Source organism: Furipterus horrens, unplaced genomic scaffold, assembly GCF_987537825.1.
Source record: "Furipterus horrens unplaced genomic scaffold, mFurHor1.1.pri manual_scaffold_13, whole genome shotgun sequence".
NCBI classification, from domain to species: Eukaryota; Metazoa; Chordata; class Mammalia; order Chiroptera; family Furipteridae; genus Furipterus; species Furipterus horrens.
In genome coordinates this window covers 3,578,676-3,602,439 of record NW_028327183.1, presented here as the reverse complement: position 1 = coordinate 3,602,439, position 23,764 = coordinate 3,578,676, and the positions used below count along the sequence as shown (strand labels likewise).

Sequence of the window (23,764 nt, the reverse complement as noted above, 5' to 3'; positions counted from 1 at the left end):
TCACTGCAGAATTAAAGGGCGCACGAGCCCGCAGGCGGAAGGACGGGGAAGTGGTAAGAAACTGGGAATCTAAACTCTGCAATCAAAGCGGCATCACAGTCAGGACACTGTCTCTCGTCTTTGTCTGAATACAGGGCACATTCAATACATTTAATGTCCATCGTGACAAACTCTTACTCCAACAATGGCTTCCAAGAGACGCCAGGGGCCACCAGAACCGGCTGGCCTTACGGCCATCTGTCCACGGACCCCTCCCTCACGCCCTAACCCTCTGCGCCAGCATGCCCCGAGCGCCCAGCCCTCGCGCGCTACGCCTTCTACTCACATCCTCAGAGGGTTAACGATTTCTGTCCTCAGTAGCTCCTGAGTTTCACTATAATATTCTACGTCATTCTTTTCTTTGGGTCGAAGTAACACCGTGTCCAGAACAGAACTGAATGCAAACAAGCTGCAAAAGAAAAAGAATACTTTTCCCGTGCCATCGATTTCTTCTTCTTTTGAGGAACACATACTAAAAAGAGCACGAAGAGAGAAAACACCACATCTGGAAAACAAGTAACATACAGATTCGTGTCTTCCATTACGAAAGGACCCCGAGAGCCCTGCTGAGCTCCCCATGGCTCCGTCATCAGGGCCCGGACGCCCTTCCAGGGTAAAAAGAGCGCTACTGCTAAAAAGCCAAACTCCAGACCGAGTGTTCGAGGCTAAATATATGCCCTCAGTGTACTGGGAAAACTTCTTTGCAAAAACTGAAAGAGGGCCACAGACCTGAGTCTCCCCCGCGCCCCTGTGCAGAGATATAAATTTCTTTAAATGCCGACATTTCTGGTGATTGGTTGCATTAACTTGCTGGTTTCAAAGGAAAACAACATTTGGCAGATGGGGGTTTTCAATCAGGAAATCTAAAGAATACTCTAACAACTGTTGCTGCTGTCAACGCCTGAGAGACCAGCATTCGGCCCCGGAACGGCCCAGCGTTTCGGTTCTTCCTCCTACCTTCCCATTTCCAACAGCCCACTAGCTTCCTGGTTCCCCTCCCCCCCCACGTCCTGGCCGTAGGGAGTCACCAGCAAAGCGCTCAGTTCGCTCCCCAGAGGGTGCAGAGCCTCGCCGTGTTAGGTTGTCCCTCTCGGGAGCACACTACGCACTCGAGGGCCACTGAGCGCCCACTGACGAGCATTCTTTCAGGCAGGGTTGGTCACAACTGCCTCCGCCGAGTGACACTAACGCATGTGCCCCAGCCGGTGGGGGACGGCGGGCGTGGCGCTGTGGTGGCTGCGCACAAAGTCACCGCGCTTCCTCCCAGCAGGCCCATGGCCTCCCACGCCCCCTCAGTGTGGCTGCTCCGCTTGGGACGCTGTCACTCCCCTCTGAGCCATCGCCCACCGCGTTCGGTCTGATGCTAATTTTTTGGATACAGCTTCATGGGGCAGCAATCCATGCGACGCAATGCACACCTCCCCTCCTTCCTGACCCCTCACCCAGCTGCTCCACTCAGAGGAAGCTGGTAACCGCTGTCCCCCCCTCTCTCTCTCTCACACACACACACACACACACTCACGTCCCTGTCCCCAGGGCACTGCGGTTCCCCCTGCACTAGCGTCAAACTTACCAGAATAAGGTCGAGTCCAGGTAACAAGAATTGTAATGACCCTGGATACCTTTCTTCTTTCCAATCATTATCTCCAGCCCTTCCTTTTCCATCTTTGGTGGGGTGTTTTCTTCCACGACTTCACTTAAGTAGCCTCCAAAGGCTAAAGGGGAAAAAAATAAAAATACAAGAAGTAATTCTTTCAAATTACGACGATAGGCATTCCTGTATACGTCTTCCCCATTTTTTTTTTTTTTGCATTTTGATGCAAAATGTGCTTCTCAACGTAAAGCTAAGTGAAGGGCAGGTTTTGATTGTTATCCAGCGTGTCCCGTAAAACATGCTCCTGTGCATTTTCGATCTCACTTCCTCCACAACTGAGAAAACACTTCAGAATGCTGAGTCATTAATGTAAAAAAGCACCGGCCAAGTCAAATGTTTTTCCCCAAATATTTTATTAGTTGTCTGAAGAAGTTTCATTTTCAAATTGGAAAAAAAAAAACAAAATTCCCAAGTACTATTTCAACTGTACTGAAAAGTGTTTTCCGTAAGGATGGTTTTCGTATCTACACCTGTCTAACCCTCGAAATGCTCTGCCACCCTATCCAGAAGGAGAGGACAGCACCCGGGCACTGCCCCCGTTACAAGTGACGAGGTCCGTCCTGCGTCAGGCCGGCGACACTACTGCTGGGAGCGATGCCCACCCCTGATGGCGCGGGTGCGCTTGGCCCGGAGAGGGCAGCCCTCCTGCCGGCACGTGCTCCCTAACGCCCTCGAACGCCACACTGGGGCGGGGCGGTGCCCAGAAGGGCCTCAGGTCAGCCTCCTGTGCTGCTAAAACTTAAATGTCACCAACAGGAAGACAAAAATAAACCCCACTGTTCTTCCTAAGACTTTTTAGAAACGTCCCCCCTTCGGGTAACTGCGACTTTCTTACACACCAGCCAGTCGGACTGAAAGCCTGCGGCGCCCGGGCAGGAAGCACGCGCGCTCCAGACGCCCGGGGGCCAAAGGCGCGCAAGTACCTAGCGAGTTGCAGCGCTCGATCTGGTTGGACACCGGCTGCAGGGAGGCGAACCTCGAGTCGGGCCTGCAGCTCTTCAGCTTGACGAAGAGCGCCTTCTTCAGGGCGCAGGTGAAGTACCGGGTGCCCCGGAAGGTCCCGTCCGTGCAGCCCGCGCACTCGTCCTCCTGGCAAAGAGAGGCGTCCGCGCGTGTCACTCCGCTTCCCGCAGAGAGGGGCGCGAAGGGCTGCGGCCGGCCCGGTGGGGGCCCCGGCGGGGGCCCGGGCTCTGAGCTCCCGCGCCGCCCTGCACAGCGGCCCCCGTCGGAAAATGGGGCTGGCAGAGCAGCACCTCGGGCCGCAGCCAGGGGCCTAGGGAGTGAGCTCCTCAATCCCCCGCGTGGAGCGCCCTGCGGGCTTCCCTCCGGAATCCAGGCTTGACCCGTCCCTGGTTAACGGACTTTCCTGCTCTGTTTCCCGAAGTGCCGCCGCTGGGGGCGGGGCGGGGGGGCGCGCAGCAGAGGCCACTCTCCTCCCCAAGCCCCCCAAACCGAGGTCGCGAGCACGCAAACAAATAAACGGGGCACATGCTTAACTAGAAACTGTGTCCTCAAACTTGCCCCTCCTCACCACGAAATGTCAAACAACACACCTTCTCACGCTCCGAAGGGAAACTCTCTCTCTAGCAAAGGTCCCAGAAGGTTCCTTAAAGGGGCGGTCAACCTTAAAGCCCGGGGCGTAAGCACGAGAACCGCCAGCGGGAGGGAGGCGGAAGGAGCAGGAAAGGCTGCTAACGGGTCTGCCTTCCCGACGGGTTCTGGTCACCGCGGGAGCCGAGCCACGGAACCCACAACTATTTCCGCGCCCCGGACGCTGACCAGCTCCCGTTTAGGAACAATGACCAGATGCTCCACGGCAGAGACGAGGCCAGGCAAGCTGGTCATAACATCGTTCCCGAGTGATGGCTTCTCTGACCAATGCAACCTCTCCCCAAAAAGCATACAATCGGGGAAAACCTGCACAAGACCCCAGACAGCACAGAAGGGCCACGTGGAGGTGAACGGCCTACCAGCTCCAGCCCGGCCAGCACGTCGTTGAGGCCCGGCGGCTGACCGATCCAGCGGATCACCCCGTAGAAAGGGGGGTTCTCTTTGACTTCGGCCAGCGAGCCCACCTCCAGGCCGTGCGAGGCGCCGGGGGACACGGCCACGGGCGGGCTGTCCTGGACAGGGGCGTTGTTCAGCTCGCCCATCACGGACTGGACGGACAGGGACAGCGGGCTGTGGCCGATGCTCCCGTTGGCGCTGGGCGCCTTGGTCAGGCTGAAGGGCAGAGAGTGGAATCTGTTCTCGCTGGAGAGCGAGCTCACGGGCGGCGGCTGCGGGGGCGGCGAGGCCTGTCCGAATTCCGGAGACAGCTCCGTGAGCGACTTCGCGGGGTCTTCGGCAACTATGAACAGTTATTCTTAATTAGAGAGATGTAGTCAAGATTACTGAATACGCCCTACAGCCCTACGAATTAAATCCACATCTAGCCCAACGGCCCGCCTGCCTCTCTGGCAGGATCCGCAGGAGCGGCGTGACCTCGGTGTCTCCGAACCCGGTTCTTCATTCTCGCCCCTGCCCTCCCCCCCTTTCTGCCTCGGCAAATGGCACCCAATTGTCCAAACCAAAAAGCATCAATTATTGATTAGTATTGTGTAGGTTCTACTCTTGGTCCATAATGAAATGAAGTCAGAAAGCATCACAAAAGACACCAAAAAAAGTTAAGAAAGATGCTTCTAAATAACAACTGGATCAAAGAAAAATGGTGATGTAAATTTTTAAAATAAAGAAAACAAGAGAGGGAAAAAACAATCATTTGTGGAACATGGCGATGGTAATACCTGTAAAGGGAATATCTCGATTTAACAGTTTATTTTAGAAAAAAAAGAAAATATTAATGAACTCAGCATACAACTTCAGTTAGATGAACAAAAAAGCAGGCAAGAGGAAAGAAGAAGCAGAAGAACAGAAATTAATGAAAGAGAAACCAAACACACAGTAAAGAGAAGCGAAGCCGAAACCCGTTCCGTGACGATGACCAGCACCGTTGCCGGGCAGGCCCTGCGGGTCGCCGGGGCAGGAGTGAACGTCTTCAATAGCGCGGAAATAATCGGTCACCCACACGCCACACAAAAGCCATTTCCAGGTGGCTTCCAAACAAATGTGAAAGGCAAAACTATGAATGTTTGGGCGACAACACAGAAGAATGTTCTTTATGACTTTAGACAGAAATTTCTTAAACATGAGTAATCAAACAACAAAGGGAAAGACTGATGGATATGATCCCTTTAAAATTAAGAGCCACTCGTTCAATAAGAGGCGTCATAGTAAGAGTGAAAATACGAGCCACAAACAAGGAGAAATGACTTCAATCCTTGTATCTGACAGAGGATTAGAATTTGAAAAAGGTCTACAGATCACTAAGAAAAAGATTTTTTTTAAGTAGTAAAAAAAGACTTGAAAGGGCAGCTCACAAAAGAAGAACCTAAATCACCGACAAATCAATGAAAAGAGTCCTGCCTTCACTAGTAAACAGATAAAAAGAAGTCAAAACCAACGTGAGATATCATTTCAAAAGTCAAAGGTCTCAGAACATGACTGGTGGTGAGGATGAGGAACAAGTGATACCCTTACATGATGCTGAAACTCCTCTGGGAAGTCGGTAAAGAAAAGGTGTGCATGTCCATGACCCAGTGACTCTCCTCCTGCTCACAGACCCAGACGTGTGTAAGAACACCAGGCTCAGAGCTGTTCATAGCAGCAGGAAAAGGCAACCAATTCAAACGTCTGTCAGTGGTCAGATGGATAATTACAGAGCGGTATGTTCATATATTCCACAGCAATGGAATGCAATGGAGTGAAATACTATACAGCAATGAAAATTATAATCACCCACTAGAACTTGGATGGAACTTAGGAAAATACGGTTGACAGGGAAATTACACAGCATACATATAGTCTAATTCCTTGTATATAAAGCTCAAACTACGCAGAACTAAGAGTATGCTATTTACATATACCAACTTATAAAGCTCTAACAAAAACCAAGGGAGTGATCAACACTAAATCAGAGGATAAACGCTCAGAGTGAAGACAATGACAACTCCCAGCCGCCAAGCTCCCCCAGGCTCAGCCCTAATCCACGCCGTCCACCCCCACGCTCCACGCAGGTGACACTACTCGTGGGGCTTGACTCGCCACGTACATGAAGCCAACCTACAAACTTATGGCTCCAGCTCTTGCCTCCCTTCTAAGCTCCAGATCTGTATCTCCAGCTGCCTGCTTGACAGATCACCCCCAGGAAGTCTAGAGACAGCCCTCACACTCCACGTATTCAGAAGCAGCTCATCACCTTCCCGGGACTGCAGTGTGCGAGCCGGAAACCGAGGAGTTGGCATCCACAGCTTTGCATCTCTCTGCGAGTCCTGTCGGCCCGCTCTCCAGGTCCTGCCCAGCCCCCCGGCCTCTCCATCTCCACCCCAGCAGTCCGGTCCCGGCCACCGCCACCCAGGACTGAGTCCCCCACAGCCTTCACCAGCGCCCTTGCCCCCACACTCCCGGCTCCAATCTGCTGCCCACCCTGTAGCAAGGACGCCCTTTCACGCCGCGCCCTGCTGAGAATCCTCCAGGGCTCCCCCTGCCCCTCAGTAGGGCCACTTTCTCACAAAGCGTTACGCTCCCCTCTCTGGTCTAGCTACCCTGGCTCGTCTTGGTTCTTGAAAACACCGGGCTGCACTGCCCCACAAGGCCTTCCCATTTGCTCCTCCCTCTGCCCAGAAGGTTCTCCTGTCCCCTCCACGTCTGTCCCACTCCTCGGGCACACCCAAGGCTATGTCACTTTCCAGAGAAACACTCAAGAGCCACCCAAGTAAGATGGCCCTTTAATGCACTGACACAGCACCCAGTACCTTCTTGCACACGTCACATTACGATTCCACGTCTGTTTCTGTGATCGTTTGATTAATGTCTGTTTCAACAACTTGATCACAAGCACAGAAAGGCACGGGCCAGGTCTACTTTTCTCACCGCGGAACCCCGCTGCCTAGAAGAATGTCTGGCACATAGTGAAGTACCCAAAAATATGTGCGGAACAGACGAAGAAAGGAAAGAATAAACCAGAAGAACATGATGTCCCAGGATGAAAGGAAGGCAGAGTTTTCCAGAGTGAGTGTTTTAAAGACACAAAGGCCCAGCCAGCAAAGTCTTTAAATGATTCATTGATTCTAGAGATGCACCCTCCCAACAGAGCAGTCAGGCCGGGAGAACAAGCTGCTAATACGGTTTCTAAATATTTTATTGATCTTGGCAGTGCAATGCAAATTGTATTTCAGTTCAGCAATATTAATAAGGAATGGTGTACTCATTCTGTTTCCCAAAATTACATGTATTTATGGAAAAGCCTTGTTTCTCTGAGGCAGTAAAGAGAGGGTCACGATAAAGAGCACTGTGGCTATAGGTTACCTTCATCGGTGTACCACGGGCTTTTTGATTTGGATTGTGGCTGGGAGTCAACAGAAGACCCATTTAAGGTATAAAATATTTCAGATCTGTTTCTACTTCCAGGGTCTGAGGTAGATCCTATGAAACAGGAAAAGTTCCTTTTAAAAATAAAGTCGATATGATGTGGAAGATTTTGTATAAGGGACGTTAACATGCACATGGTATTAACAACTGTTCTTTCACACACCCGACAGATGTACACAAATACACTGTGTCTTATTAGTGTCTTCAGCTTTTACAACTTTGGTAACCATTTTGGCAATGCCAAGAAGATTCTTTCAACCAAGACTCAATACAGGAGGAGGAAAGGAGTAAGTTTAAAGAAAATCATATATATATTTTTAAACAAACTACTTTTTTTAAAGATCTTACTTATTCATTTTTCAAAGCGAGGGTAGGAGAGAGAGCAAAACATCCATGTGTGGTTGCCTCTCGCACACCCCCAGCTGGGGACCTGGCCCGCGACCCAGGCATGTGCCATGACTGGGAGTCGAACCAGCGACCTTTCAGTCCGCAGGCCAGCGCTCAGTCCACGGAGCCACACCAGCCGGGGCTGAACAAACTACTTTCACTAAAAAAATTTCTAAACCATTTCATGTACTATAGCTGACTTCCAAATGTCAAAACCACTGTTTCCCAATTTCATATGATGAACCAGTAGATGCACAAATTTAACCTGTTCTTTGAAAAGCGTTGCTGTCAAATGTTGTACAGAATTAGTGAACAGATTCAGCTGTAAAAACTTAAGGTGTAAGCATTTTAGAACTGCTGACCATCAGCTTCCTTGCTTAATCTCTTCATGTCCTGAGAAAGGGAAGCAGTATTATTTCTTATATCTTAGATGCATTAAATGTAAGAGAGAGTTAGTGTTGCTACGTCACAGACCCTTCAAGGCGTCGCCCTGACTCAGTGCTAAGGGGACACGCTGTAGGTACAGGCAATGAGGCTCCAGAGTCCACACAAAACTCTGATTTTTCTTTCCATTTAAAACAGGTAGCGCTATAATTTATACCTATACTAAGATCTGCTAAACCTAAGTAACACACATGTCTTAAGAAAATATTTAGGCTATTTCTATTTAAGGGAGAGCAGTGTGTTTGAGCTACCCTATCTACAATAGATCGGTAGGTTAGCATTAAAAATAATATTACCGATACATGCTATTTAATTCTAAGTTCCCCAGGGTCCAATGTCACATAGAATATTTCTCAAGTACAATTTCCTTTTAACTGAGCTAACACAGCTTTGTTCACCAGACGACTGGGGGGAAATATGCTTCTCTAGCCCACACCCAAGCTGACAAAAACTCTCGCAGCTTTTTAACTGAGCTGTTCAGCTTATATAACGACCACCCTATAGATCTATGAAATGTGTGCAAGCTAACAACAACAAAAAAAAGCTCAGAACACCACATCTATTTGGGGGCGTTTCTGGAAGAGAGACAAGAGCCTTTGCCTAGCAGTTCGGAATCCCATTTGTGCCGTATCTAGTCAGTGACACCCACATGGTCTCTGGCAGCCTTTCTCCTATATGATGTTAGCCGTACAGGGTGGGGTGACAGTGGGCTGACAGTTGTTCGTATGGAAAAGAGTGCAATAACTAATAAGTAATAACACCAGTAAGAACTCCGTGTTCCACACGCTCACAGCTGTGCACCTGCCTGTGCCCACCCTTGGGACTCGTTTGTACAGCTGCAGCTCTGAACTGATACTAACGTTGCGAGCGGGGAGTTCCAAACACCAGGTGAAAGGGACCAGCCAAAGACACAGGCCCTCACCTGACCCCCTCCATCAACCAAAAAGGGCTGGCAGCCCCTGGCCTGACCAACATCACCCACAGGACATTTTAGTCAGCTACTAAACTGCTCGGAAGAAAACCCACGCGCACTCTGAGGCGGGACACTGTGGGAAACCCACTGCCAGGCACACACCTGAGAACTGCATGTTATCAGTCCATACCTGTAACCTTTGGTTTATTGTGACTGGACAGACCTTTGTCCCCAACACCTCTTGACGCGAAGGTGGGTTTGGGAGGCCTCCTTTCCTGCGTCACGCTGTCTGAAGGAGAAAAGCAAACCTTACAGGGGAAAGACGACCAAGAAATCACGACTATGACAACAACAAAAAGCAGTGTTTTCACAATCGTTTTACAAATTCTTAAGGCCACGAGAAGTATTGCAATCGATGCTGTATTTCAAAACAGAATTTCTGCAAGATACTATGCTCAAATACAGTTCAGCTAAATGCTTTAACTTCTGGAAAATCTAATCACCTTTAGTCAATTTTATTTGACGTGTTAACATACCACCAAGAAAACCTTACTCGGGTCTCTCAGTTCTCTGCAGGGCTCCCCCCACCCAGCAGCCCCTGAGCACCGCTGTGGGCTCTGAAGCAGCCCGCATGCCAACGTTTCCAGAAGATGCTGAGGAAAACAGGCTTCTCTGCTGTGTGACCCCAGAGCCTTTAATAAGCTAACGCGCACTCTGAATCTCTCCAGCAGGGATGTAGTAACTTACGTGATACCATAGTTTGTACCAGTCTCCTAGGACCTCAGTTTAATGTAACTCATGGAACATGGTCTGGAAAAACTCCAGTTAAAACCATGTGTCCGTTTTTTAAAATATACATATATTAATAACACGAATGTGTATGCAAGCACATGTACATAAATAGGAAAGACAGAGAACTACACACTGACTAAAAACGCAGAGAAAGGGGCAGGTGTCACTAGCATTTCTGAAGGAAATGCTCACAACCCGCATGAAATCTCCACGCGGGGAGCGATTTTGTGTCTCGCTTCCTGCTCTGGCCTCAACGCCTAAAAGAAGCATGAGGAAGGGTTTCTTGTACTTGAGTGAACGAACGGCCTTCTACAAAACTGCCTTTTAAACACAAGCATTCATTATAACATTAAAAAGTATCTTGACTTAGCAGGTCATAAATTGTGTTATTTTCACGAACAGGCCTGCAAAGGCTGATTAAATATTATTAGATAAAATATGCAGATACGTATATTTTCCCCTGAGCGCAAATGATGCTTCCAAAGAGAAGCAAAGAAATGGCTAGAAATCCAATTTTAAGAAAGTAAAAACTGATTTTTAAAAAATCAAGGAAAGCCAAATAGGTTGGACTTTTCCAGAGTAAAACTGAAATGCAGGTATCACTTGAATGCCACACCTCCAACTAACTTAATGCACCCTCGCTGGGAAGCTAAAATCTAAAGTAGAGAGCATTTCCTAACTCAGCGCGGCACGTATTACTTGTCAGGCCGACAGGAAAATGGGAGGGCAAACTGTGCAGGCCGGACAGAAGCTCAAAGATCATCTCATATTAGCCCCTTCGTTTTTACCAGAAAAGAACCTGAGGACCTGAGATCGCCAGTGGGGAACTCGCACGTGTTCTGCATCAGAATGAGCAATAATGGAAAAACTCTGGAGGCCACAAACCATCCTGTTCGGTTGTCGTCCTCGTTCGAGTAAAATTCAGCTTTTATAGAACCAGAGACAGCATCCATCGCCACGGAAACAGTGTTCCCAGGCACAGAAGTGCGGCGCAGAGGCCTGCTTTGCTATGCGGGTCTTCACACCCACGGGCACGCACAGGGCCGGGGCGAGGAGGCCGTGGTAAGCAGGGCTGAAGGGTCTGACCCCCCTAAACTGATCCCCGTCCGTCGTGGCCCTCTCCGGCCGGATCCGAGCCCAGGTTTTCAGCAGCAAAACGGGGACACTTCAGACCTACCGTGTAAGTTTGCCGGGAATGTAAGAAAGTACAAGGCATCTGACTCAGGGGCTCAGACACTCCGGCCGCTGCACGCAGCCTTGCTGACGTTTTATTACAAGCGGCACAAAGCTCAGTGAGAATCTCCCCTCCGACGGCCTCTGCTGGGCCACGAGCATCATGCCCTCGATGGACTAGCCTGTAACTGCAATTCCGCTAAGAGCCGGCGGAAGAGCTGTTGGCGCGGCCGCCAGCAGGACTCTGTCAGTTAGTCGGCAGCGGCCGTCAGGTACCGCTTATTCGGGGTGAAATAAAAGATTGCTTACAGTTTTTTAAGATATAAAGCTGAGTGATCTGTTTCTGACTACAGAGTCGTGACGCCTGCCCAGTGGCACCGTCTCAAAACGTACAGGGACCTCACTCACAGGGCATCCAGCAAGAACGCTCTCCACTGTACGTCAGGCTACCGTCCGCGACCAGCCTCTGCTGCCTGGCTTCTCGCTCAGGCCAGGCTCTCCCCAAAACACGTGGCAGTTTGTCACGCTTCCTGCCCCTCCAGTTATCAGAAAGGGCTGCTTTCCACCCCCACACTTCGAATGGACGGGTGACCAAAACGTGTATAACAACGTAGAAAGGCCACCCCACATTCACACACTCCTGGAAACAAAAATTGGTAAGTGTGGTTTTCACTTGGGGGTAAGAGAGGACAGTCTGTGGAATAACAATTCCAAATTTTACAGAAGTCAGGTTCCCAGGCTGCATCTAGAAGCTTCTGCTCGCGCCCCCGTAACAAAACCGGCCGTGCCAAGGCCGCCGGCCGGGCACGGGACGCACGGAGGACGCATACCTGGGAGGATGTCGTTGATGTGCAGGAGGATCGTGCTCTCGACGCTCGCAAAGCTGCAGAGCTGCGCGCCGTCAAAGCGGCCGTCCCAGTTGCCGATGGGGTTGTCCTAGAAATTAAGCAAGGGATCCACTTGAAAATCCTCCCCAATAAAAGGTCAATCTGCAAGTCTGCGTTTTCCATAAAAGGATTCGCCCCAACGTCTCACACTGGCAATTTCTACCTGTTTGGGGGCCGGACAACTGTCCTGGGCACCGATGTGTACAACACACTAAACGCCACTGGGAAGAGAAGGACATAAAGGCTGTTGCGTTTGCCAGAACTTTCCTTCCAAGGGATGCCCCAGAGGGGGCGGGAATGGATGCTTGCACAGGCGGGGGGAGACGCTGGTGGGCAAACCTCAAAGCAGCTGCGCCCATACACAAGGCAAGGCCTAGACTACCATCGAAGGAGGGGGGGCCTCACCAGCTCCTGCCGGGCTGGAGGCCCAATGACTGAGGCGAGGGGGGCTGACCCAGGGGCCCTCCTCCCACAGCCGCCCCTCCAGCCAGCCACACCCTGTGCTCCGGGTTCGTGCTCAGCTGGCAGGAAGGACGGTGGGCAGGCGCACCCAACTGTTAGCGCTCCCGCTCCCAAGGGACACAGGTCCGACTCTGGCTCGGACTTCTCACGTGGTAAACACCCAGCAAATGTCTGCCTAAACAACACGGTGATGATGTTTGCCTAACTAACAGTATCAATAGAACGTCCCAAATTTCCAAGCACGGGACGAGAGAAATAGGCTCGAACATTCATGCCCTACCAAAAAGCGCACCTGAACAGATAAAAACCGTCACTGCACACATCCCGAGGACAAGGGTCTATTTCTCGTGTCCTGTCCTTACTCATTCTAGTGTTTAATAATTCAGTATGAATTTCCTTTGGGAAAAATCCTCCCTGGGAATCTGTTTATTGATTTGAGAGAAAAATTAAGTGGGGGTGGGGTAAACATTGATGTGAGAGAGAAACATCAATCGGCTGACTCCCGCACACGCCCCGACCGGGGATCGAACCCGTAGCTTTTCGGTGCCCAGGATGGCACTCCACCCAACTGACCAACCAGCCGAGGCCGAAGTCCCTTCTTTAGACCTAACAAATCCTTGTCTGTGTTTTCAGTCTGTGAGAAAAATGTCCTCGGCCTTTTCTTTTCTTTCTCTTAATCCCACAGGTCTCATTCAACTCGCCAGATTGGAATGTACCCATTACGAACAAAAGGGATCGTAAGGGATCGTGAAAAATGAACGAAGCAAACAAAAAAGACAAAGACTCTATGATTCCACTCCTCCGAGGTACCCAGGATCAGCAAATTCCCAGAGACAGCAGACAGAACAGAAGGGACCAACAGGACACGGGCTGAGTGGCAGGGACTCAGTGTTCGGCAGGGTCCGAGCTGCAGTTTGGGGTGACAAGAAAGTTCTGGAGACCGTCGGGGCGATGGGTGCCCACCCGTGTGAATGTGCGACTGCCACTGAACTGCGCACATACAAAGGCGGAAGGCGGCACACGTATGCCATGTGGTATGTTTCACCACACCAAGAAAAGCTGTTTGAGTTAATTCTAAGGAAATATTCTAATTGTCTCTTCCTCCAGAGCCATGTGCTTTTCCTCCATTCAGGCATTTTCATTAAAATCAGATAGGCCAATAAAATCTTGTAAAATATTACAAAAAGAAACAGATTACAAAACAAACCTTTGTAAAATAAAGAAAAATAAAGTATTACATAATATATTTCAGTGTTCGGGTTGTTTTTTGTTGTTGTTGTTTTTTTTTGTCTATTGGTTTTGTCTACCACACAGCAAATTTAAAGATGGAAAACATTATTTCAGTTTATTCATACTGAGAGGAAGAATAACTGGAGTTCCCTATCTTGACCCCTGGCCCATAGCAATGTCCCTTTAGCAAAGGTAAATCAGAACGTGCTCTTTCAATGACTTCCAGTTCATCCATCTGAAATAATGCGTCCGAAGTGTTTAGTGGGTACCTGAATCGGTCATAGAACTAATTGATATAATCACAAAGATCACATAATCCAAAAGTTTCTTACCATGTCCACGCCAACAAAATATCCTAAGCTTTCCTTTCCGGGCAAAACATCACAGAATATAACTGTTCCGGACTCCACGGTCTCCCCGAGCTTCAGAGAGACCCTGGCGTTTATCTCCAGAGGGGGGAGGTCTGCCTGCGCCATGTCCCCAGGTCCCGCATAGTCACTCTCCAGCCCGCTGCCCTCGTCGCCGACGGCTTCTAGCTTGTCCAGCGCCACGAACACCCCGCAATCTTCATCGCACTGGAAGAGCTGCTTCCCTTGATATACCCCGTCAGTGAAGCCTTGGCCGCGACCTTCCTCCTAGTTTTTTTAAAGAAAGAAGAAAAAAAGGATGGATTGATAGAGAGATGGATAGAGAGAAAACCAGACAGCTAAAGATCACCCACAAGAAAAAGATATCCACCCTGGGGGTTTCAGGGAAATCACTGAAGAAAATCTAAATGACACATATAAGAAATACCATGTAATTATTATCTTATTGGGCTTATAGGGTTTTTTAAGAAAAAGGAAGAAGTTGTCTCTGGTGCTGAAATAAAACTACTTGATAATTTATCATTGTAATTCCACTGCGAGAGTCGGGCTGTATTCTACATTCTCGTTTTAGCACTAATTTTGTCATGAAAAGAAAACGTGGCTCTGCAATAACAGCACCACGAGCCCCATTTATTGAGCACATGCTATGTGCCCGCCACCCGCTGAGTCCTGACCCGATGCCTCACAAAAGCCCTGCAGGCTGTGCACCAGCATCCTGGTCTATAGGCGAGGAAGCCGGGTTAGGGAAGGAGCTCGGCTAAGTAACCTGGTAACCCAGCTAGTAACTGGCACAGCCGGGATTCAAATCTCTAATTGTTTTACCACCACAGCTTTAGAAAATTAAATTAAATCAGGCCTGAAATTCGATTTGCATGAATGTCAAAACGTAACTGACATTTACGTTCTCGGGAATTAATACTAATTTTGAAAACCTATCACGAGTTCTTGGTTCTCTTTTCAGTAAAAATAAATTTTAAGATGACTTTCACATGTATTAACAGGGACAACCATCATCAGCAAGTTTAGATTGCTGCAACTTATTAAGAAAAAAAATCTCACATCCAAATCCCATCATTTAGTAGTTCACAGTAAGAAAACCTGAGAAAGCTACAGATGATAACGCCGGAAGATAATGAAGTCTGGTGATGTGACTCAGTTCAGTAGTTTACCATCAGTAGAGTTCCTTTTAACACAGACAATGTTACAATTTCTAAGACACTCAAGTTCTTCAATAATTATAGGATCCCTTTGTATTTCCTAATGCGGGGGGGGCGGTTAGTTCTTAAAGCTTTCACTGCAGGATCGATTACATCGTCTCAGTTTATCAGAAAGTGTATGGGAAAGTATTTGGTACTTAAAGAGCAAGAAAGTACATGCATGCACACACATGCACACAAACGCACGCATGCAACACGTGGCGCCCACTAAAGTGCTCTCTCAAACTTACCAGCAACTCTACTCCGAAGAATATGCCCGACACTGTCCTCTCTGCTAAGAGGGGCCCGCGGAAGCGCACGACTCCCCGGAACTTCTCCTCCCCAGGCCTCAGCTGGACTCTCACGTGGCAGCCCACATCTATTTGGAGGCCTTGGCTTAGTCTGTTCCTATTTCTAAACAGACTTAGCCTCTCTTCGCAGTTGGTAATGGCCAAAAGCAGCTCTGTGTATTTCTCATTGATTTCTACCACATCCTTTTCATCCACAAAGAGAACTGCATGCGGCTGCTCTAGGAGCTTTAATCCAATCTGACTTTTCTTGCCTTTGGCCGCGGGGCCCCGCGCGTGACCCACGGCGCGGTCTTGGACGTACTGCCCTATGCTCCCCTTGGGCACCTTCAGGAGCTTCTGCGTCTGTTTGTCTGCGACACTGCATTCCTGGAGAAGCAAATAAAAGACCCGCTCTTCCCAATAGGGCGCAGCAGCTTTTTCTTGGCTCCATAAGCCGGAGCTCATTGTGACATGAGGTCCAGAGTATTAACTCAGAAAAAAGGGCACTGGCGTGCTCGTGGGAAAGCCGCAGAAAGGAAACCCAGTGAGGGGCCCAAGGCCTGCTTTTAGCAATTTGATGTCCATGCTGTAAAGGGACGGCAGAGCAGATGCCTGGAGGAGAAGCACAGAGAGACCCTTCATTCTCGTGAGCTGAGACTCAGCTGAGAGCCTTTGACATCTCAGCCCCCTGGTAAAAATACACACGCAAATGAAATACTTCCACAAAATACCTTAAAAGACTGAAAGATATATCTTACTTGTAGCTACTGTAATTTTACACATTTAGTTAAGGAGATCAACTGGAAAGTGTCTTCAAAGACAATATAATAATGTTTGTTTTCAAGGCACTGAAGTTTGTAACATCAAATTCTAAGTAAAAGATAACCTATACATAGTTTTAAATTTTAAAAAGTAGCATTTTAAGTAGATCCTGACTAACTTAAATGAATAAGCTGTTGTGTTTGGACTAAAACCACATATATCAAAAAGGTTATTATTTCTGTATGTACACCTAGTTTAAATAAAGTTATCCATTGTTAACGATTATCTTAAACATCTTTTATCAATAAAATATCAGAAAATCACATTCTGAACCATAATTCGTTTATCTATGTGCCATATTTTGATAAAGGAACATTTTACCTCTGACTGTTTCATTTCCTGACACTTGTACATTTCGTCCTTAGATAGGCAAATGTTAATCATATTAATTACAGCTATCATTTAATTTCTCACAATCGCAAATATCAGCTATGGTAAATCTGATTAAAGATATCTGAAAAAATCAACTCTTTAGTTATCAAAACTTGGATTACATAACAGGAAATATAGCCATATGGTATCAAATATAAAATGTTCTTATGCCACAATTTTGACTAGAAAGGAATACACGAAAGATGATTTTCAGTTTCAAATTTTCATTTAAAATTTTTCAAGAACACTAACCTTTCACAATTAAAATGGCCTACCCAACCGCACTTTACTTGATAATTAAAAACTATACAAGTTCATTAATTCAAATGAAGACTTTCGTTCATTATTTTAATTATCTTACTGAAAATGACAGTTCCTATCCATTCTCTGTCACATGAATATGGCTATTTGGTTTCTAAATGCGGTTCTCATTCCATCCTTCTCTGAGAGGTGTCCATTTCCATTATTCCAGGAAACAGCAGCAGTTGATAGCACTATCATATTTACCTGCTTTGTTCTTGGAATTAAAAAGTAAACACTCCTAAAACTAAAGAACCAAACTTTTTGTTTGATCACGTAACTTAATGATGGAGTAATCTGGCAAATCTATACACAGGATGACACTTCCTTTGGTATGTGTCACAGGACGATGAGGATTCCGTAACGGTGAGCATTCAAAACCTGTCCCTCTACAGACCAGACGCGCCACGCAGGTGGCCCAAGACAGGGCCGTCTGCGCCCCCAACCAACTTCCAACCGGCACCACTGAACCGTCTGGGCACGATGGGAAAGCACAGGGCGGAGCTGGGTCAGGGCTTCTCTCCCTCTTTGTGTTTTTCAGTTTTTCCTTTTTACCAGGTGTTTGTCTTAGCTCCACTTGAGGGCACTGTCTCCTTCGGCAGGGACGGAGCCCATTCATATCTGCCACTTACGTAAGGCACCTGTGAACGCCCCGGTCTTGGCGCCCCATAAACAAAACCCCTCCGGGAGACCCGCACAGCCGTCCAAGCCCTGAAGCACCAAAATGAAATGTTCGTTATTTCACACTAGAAGTCCTTCTAAATTTTTCAACAAGGGGACGGCACTGTTCTCCTTGGTGGCCGAATCGTCCGCGTGAACATAAAGAGTATCCGTGGCTCTCAGCGGCAAAGGCGTTTGCTCCTTTGGGAACGGCCCTCGCTTGTGCCCGCGCTCGCGTGCCCGCCGTCCGCGATGGGCACACGCCTTGTCCCGGGCCACCAGCCGTTTTCTGGGGTTCCCTGCACTGGACCTCTTCTACCACCCTGCTCCTTTCCAACCCACGGCTTCTAGTCTCTTCGCGCAGCCAGGCGATGGAAGGTGTGTGTGTGCTTCAAACACGAGCAAAGCCGTTCTGCGCGGGCCCGTCAGGCGCGGCACTCACAGGCTTCGCTGCAGGGACACGTGCCTGATAATACTGCGTGGGCATCTGGGGGGGCCCGGGGGGCTGCGATGGTCAAAACGCAGCTTCTGAAAAAGTGAGGGGTGGTTCTGTCCTTGTAGTAAAATATTTTGAGCCAGAAAAATTGTTTTAAGTACCGCATTCTATTTCGAAAAGACATTATTTTTTAATTTCTAAAAATTATACCTTCAAATAGTACAATTAAGAACTTCCTTGAGTCTTAATAATTATTGCATGCCAACAATACCTACTCTGTTGTTCTCTAGCTTAACAATTCATGTCCCATTTAAAATAAAGCCACTGGCGCTAACAAACTATTACCAAGACAAAACTAAATTACAGGGATCCCTCGCTTATTGCGGGTGTTACGTTCTGGACCCCCCGCGATAGGTGAAAACCCGCCAAGGAGGAACCTTACATTTATTTTGGTATTTACTGTACAGTACCGCAAAATCCCACAATATAGCGGAAAAGCCGCGATAAATAATTAAATATGATATTTAAAAAAACCCCGCGATACAGAGAGGGACCGCTGTACTATATGGCTGCATTAGGTCACTATGTTTTGCATAAATGTGGCTACAAAAGGGTTTTCTGAAATTATGTAAAAGCCAGTCCCTGGTAGAATGGGAGATAACTGCTCCGGCTTACAAAAAGGTTGCGGGCGATTTAACCAAGAAGCACGTTTTACAGTGAACTCAGGAGGAGCAGCAACTTTTTGTAACTCGCATTAGCACCGGGGGTGGGGGGGGGGGGTAAGCTTAGGTTCAGTAACATGATGGGCCACGTTAGAAAACCAGAACAGCCAAGGCAAGAGTTATAAAATACTTAAAAAGCATTATCCAAAAATAAAAAGGATGTGGTTTTTCCTCTTTCAGAAAGAATACATTAAGAAAGAATAGGTTAGAAACTATCACATTGAAAACTGATTCCCTTCGATGCAACTGATAAGTATAATTAGGGCAAGCTGAGTGGGGAACTCCACGGCTGTAGTCCAGAGTTGTACAAGATGACACATTTAATGATCTTTCATATCTAAACAAAGCAGCCTCGCAGCAGAAATATGTTCATAAAGAGACTTACTTTCTCTTTAGAGAGAATATAATGCCAACACTCTTCTTTCCCGAGATGTCCAGAAGAGTTAAATTAAGTCTTACGAAACCCAGCAGTAAAAACCGAGTCAAGACTATGTGGTAAAGATTTAAATCACATTAGCAATGCGTTTCTTTATCACTCGAGAAGGTCTGTCGGTTTGTTGAGTGTGTTTATGCACTCAGCACAGTGATAGATGCCGGAAAAGCATAGTCGGTAAGGTACGACTGCCTTCGTTTGTGTTCTTTTACCACTTTCCAGGTCTAATTGTTTAAAAATTGCCTCTAATAATACGCTTCACTTTGAGTATTAATATATCACAAGTGATTCATCTAGATATCATCGTACTTACTTCAGGCTGGAAAACTGAGTGATTATGAACACCCCGATAATTACTTTAAGTACTAAATGAAGATTACCAAGGAACTGGAATACAAAAATGTATTTAACTCTAAAACCATATTGAATAGAAGGTCTCTCTTTTGACAGCATTGGAGATGAGAAACAGTTCAGGGTCACAACGATCTGAAAACATAGCTGGTTATCTGAGCTTGTTGATAGTCTGAATTCTCAGTAAAGGAGAATGTAATTGCATTAAAACAAAGTCATTATACTAAGATGAGGGTTGGAAGACACAAATATTTATCAGTTTCCTTTCAATGCAATGAAAAGGTGATCAAAAAGTTTTCTACAAACATATGAAAGGTCCGAACTACCACATTCTGAAAGATAATACACTCGTCTTTTACTACAACTAACACTGACCATGGCTGACTAATCCAGAAGCTGCAGTCACTTTGATTCTCAAGTTATCAGGCTGTAGTGGTCCGAAGACCTTCGCTCAAGAAAACCCAGACAGATCCGATGTAAGAACAGTTTGCAACTCCTGAGCTCTCCAGATTTGATCTTAGGCCCACAGGAGTCTCTGTAAATCAAAATTAAAGTTGCAATACTAAAAATACTGCCCCAAATATAAACGGCGAAGAGGCAGGGAAGGCAGTGGGACACCCAGAGGAAGAAGACCGTGGGACCTATTCCAAATGCTTCCGGACAGCCCAAATAATTACCATTTTAAGAAAGAGCATCTCTCACTAAAAGAACAGGTTATATTCCTAAACAGCTGAAGACCAGCAATACAGAGATTCAATGGTAAGAAGAGAGACAGGCAGCTTTCATTTTGCTCATGGATTGACTTGTGATTTTTATAAGGGTTAACAGAAGGCCTGGCTCCCACACCTGCCCACTCAGAGCAGAAAAACAAGGACTTCTGCTGTCTCACCAGCGTGAACGTGGCCACTATACTTCCAGACAGTAAATAGCCCGGGGCCTTCATCTTTGTATTTCCGATCCCCAAACCTATGCCAACCACCTGGCAGGCATTCAGGACACATGAAATGAATGAATGAATCAGTGAACTCAAGTGATAACGGTGCAAACCACAATTCCATTTCCTCATTTTCACTTTTTAAGTGATGAAAGCTTTTTCCAGATTAAAAGAAAAATAAAAAAGAGAAAAAGACTTGAGTGTTGGGAGTATTTCAATGCTTTTTACCTAATTCTCTGGAAAATAGTAATTCTAATTTATAACTAAGTCATGGTCAATTTTGACACTTCTTCATTGTTACATATATAAAAAAGAACTAAGAACTATTTCAGGAACAAAAACAACTTGTCTGAGGTTCATTTGAAACTGGCTTCCTAGATTCTCACACCATGCGTGCCTGGTGCCTATAAATTCTGTAAAACCACTGAAAAGACCTCAACAAATTTAAAATCAGGGTGTGACAAAGTACTAATACTCTGATGAATAGGATTATTACTCCTTTCTCTCATCTTGTATTAAAGACGTCCTCAAATCAAACAAAATCACAATGCCGTCAGCGCCGCTGAGTGTTTGATATTTTATATAACAGGGGCCTGGCCTTATCAGCTCTTCACAAAGGTAACCACCCGAAGGCAGGCTTCTTCCCGAGAACACGGTCAAAATCTGTAACTGAACATTAGGAAATGTTCTAGGTGTTAAAAATATTCACAGCACATACACTTCCCACAAGCATTTCCAGCAAATCATGTTCTCCTAATACTGTTCTGGTTCAAATCCACCCACTTCCCCAGGGGGGCCACTGGCAGCGCCATTCTTAGGGCCACGCAGTCTACCTGGACACGAGCCGGTGTGCAGGAGACCACAACGCCAATGGACCCGCTCTCTCGAGGCCCGGATTTTTCTCCTGGAGCCAAGGGCTGCAAAAGGGACAATCTTATGAGGGTCCCGATGAGCCCAGATTCAAAAACCTCAGCTAAGGGTCCTGCTTCCCAGGGAGCCTGGGGAGCGGAGCGCGCAGGGCTGAGAAGGCCCGGTGGCTGGAAGATGACAACCACCCTAAAACATGCAAACGCCAGGGGTGGGGGTGGGGGTGGGAGGGAACAGAAAGGACGCCAAGGGTGCGAATAACCCGGCGGCTGAGCCAGCTGAGGACCGAACTCGCAGATCGTTTGTACGATAACGAAGAAGCGCAGACGGAAGGAAACGAGAACCGTACCTTGTTTCAGGGGAGCGCACCCTTCCACGACAGAACTGCGGGCTGGGTCACAACCATCCTCACGCAGAACGGTGGAAACTGAAAGAAAAAAGCAGAACACGCCATGAGCGAGGCCTGAACCCGGACTGCTCTTCCTGGACGGAAGCCGCGAACACCCGAGCACCGAGGGATCGATGCGCCCCGTCGCGCACAGGTGAGAGCGCACAGCCTGGGGCTCCCGATGCCGGCCCGTGCCTCGGTTTCCCCATTTGTGAATACGGGGCCGGAGGGCGAGAGGGTTCCCTGCCCTGCTCCCACCCCAAGTCCCCTCTTCTCCGGAGGTCCCGATGGCGGCGACCAAGCTCCCATCACTCGGGAGCCGGCCCGGGAAGGTCCGGGACGGGGGCTGGGGGTGCATAGGGCGGGGAAGCCCCGGGCTGACGTCAGCGGACTCAGCTCCCCGCGGACCTGATCGGCCCGGGCAGGGGCACCTAACGGGCAGCGCAGAGGGCCCGATGGCCAAGGCTGCGGCTGGAGGCGCCCTGAGGCCAGGGAGGGGCGCCCGAGGGTGCGCGACCGCCCACTGCTCCCGGGGAACGCTCGCCTGCTCTCTCACTCACCTCGGACGGCGGGGCGTCATCCCTTCCCCCTCCCAGTCACCCCGCGTCCCTGACCAGCGCCGGCGCCCCGAACCCACCGCCCCGATATTTACCTCCGACTCGCAGCCCACGCGCAGCCAAACCTGCTACCTGGGCCCGCCCCCACCTGCCCCGCCTCCGAACCACACGAGGAGGAGGGAGAGCGCGGGGGCTGAGGGGCAACCGCCACTCCAGCCAATCACAGCTAGAGTTGCGTTCTTGCGAGCGCTCTGATTGGGTTGTCCGGTGACAGACCTTTGTCCAATGGCTGCCGGCCTGGAGAGGACGGTAGGGACTTTCCGCTCTGTCAAGCTCGGTGGAGCCAAAGGAAGAGCGGAGAAGGGGGGGGGCAATGCAGAGGAGGATGGGGGCGGGGCGCTCTGGTGATTGGGCGGAAGACTGTGAACACCGCATCACCATTGGCTAACACCAGAGCCGGGGCGGGACATCGTGCTTCCCTAGCTCCACCTCCCATGCCCGTTCCCGTCTGTAGATCTAGCTGTCAGAACGCGCAGCCTGGAGTGTGGGGTTGCGTTGGGGAGCAGTCCAGAGCAGCGCGGGGAACAGGACTGCGGGGTCCCGGGAGAAAGCAAAGCTTTAGAACAAAACCTAAGTGAGGCCTGCTGTCCGTGCTTTCAATAAGGAGCCGCACGGCACGGGGCACGTCACAACCACGCTGATGCTCGATGTCCTCGTGGGCAAAGCGGGGACCATCCCATCACCTGTGTTGCAAGCACTGCTGTGAAATACCGTCTACAAAGCTCCTGCCGCGCAACCGCTCCGTCACTGCGAGCCCCTCCTCTCCCTCGGATTCGGCCTGGGACCCCTGCTGCTTCGGAGCCTCCGCAGCTACCTAACTCCGGGGGGGGGGTCCCCCTAGGGTGGCGAAGATGGGGTTTCCGTAGGCTGCCTCACTCAGCTCTGCACCCCTGGCCACCAGCCAGGACTAGGGGTGTAGTTAAGGATCTTTCAATTAGAAGGGAGGTTTGTGATTCCCAAAAGTGCTCAAAATATTTAAGGAAGTGCTTTTTATAATCAGTCCCAGAGCCTTGCAGCATGCTTTCCTGCACTGGATACTCCTGTTAATTAATTCCTTCTCCTTTGACACTTTAAGTACCAATTATAGGAGAAGGTGATTAATGGTGAGGAAGGAAGAGGTGTGTGTGTGTGTGTGTGTGTTTGTTTAATCATGAGAGGGGGAAATTTCCCCAGTGGAAACTGATATCTCTGAAGATCTGGGGAATTTAAACCAGTGAGTACATTTTTAAAAGTCACATGAGTGATTGCTAACAGTACAGTAAACAGGCCACCCACCCATGTCCCTCGCCACAGGCACCCAGAATGAAAGGGGAATCTTTTGAAAACTGAAGCTTCAATCCACGCTTCTCCCTCTCTGCTCCACCCTTGTCTTGTTTCTCAGGCTTCATGACCACGCTGCATAGAAAGCAATCACACGGGGAACCCGCAGGCCTGGCTCACAGAGTGGCCTTAGGTGATACCGTTCTCCTTCCAGGTCTGCAGTCTCCAGTGACGTGGTAGGAGTCAGATGTCACACTCTGGCTGTCTGGGAGAAAAAATCAGCCTGAAGGCTCTTTCT

General features: G+C 48.6%; 1 protein-coding gene across 4 annotated transcripts in view; it reads right to left on the bottom strand.

Moving 5' to 3' along the window:
• The window catches only part of CYLD (CYLD lysine 63 deubiquitinase), a 30,034-nt gene extending 7,735 nt beyond the window's left edge, over window positions 1-22,299 (bottom strand). Inside the window, exons 1-11 of one of the 4 annotated variants that reach the window (XM_090259403.1) lie at window positions 22,242-22,299; window positions 21,551-21,628; window positions 15,266-15,916; window positions 13,783-14,085; window positions 11,702-11,807; window positions 9,097-9,195; window positions 7,100-7,216; window positions 3,664-4,043; window positions 2,617-2,782; window positions 1,613-1,754; window positions 326-448 (exon numbers count right to left, since the gene is read on the bottom strand). In XM_090259403.1, coding sequence (XP_090115529.1) covers window positions 326-448; window positions 1,613-1,754; window positions 2,617-2,782; window positions 3,664-4,043; window positions 7,100-7,216; window positions 9,097-9,195; window positions 11,702-11,807; window positions 13,783-14,085; window positions 15,266-15,769 — 1,940 coding nt within the window. In that variant the 5' untranslated portion in view covers window positions 15,770-15,916; window positions 21,551-21,628; window positions 22,242-22,299. Of the gene's footprint in view, window positions 1-325; window positions 449-1,612; window positions 1,755-2,616; window positions 2,783-3,663; window positions 4,044-7,099; window positions 7,217-9,096; window positions 9,196-11,701; window positions 11,808-13,782; window positions 14,086-15,265; window positions 15,917-21,550; window positions 21,629-22,149; window positions 22,212-22,241 lie in introns of those variants that run through there. The other 3 variants (XM_090259404.1, XM_090259405.1, XM_090259406.1) reach the window with 3 other exon arrangements.
• Window positions 22,300-23,764: the final 1,465 nt, after the last annotated feature.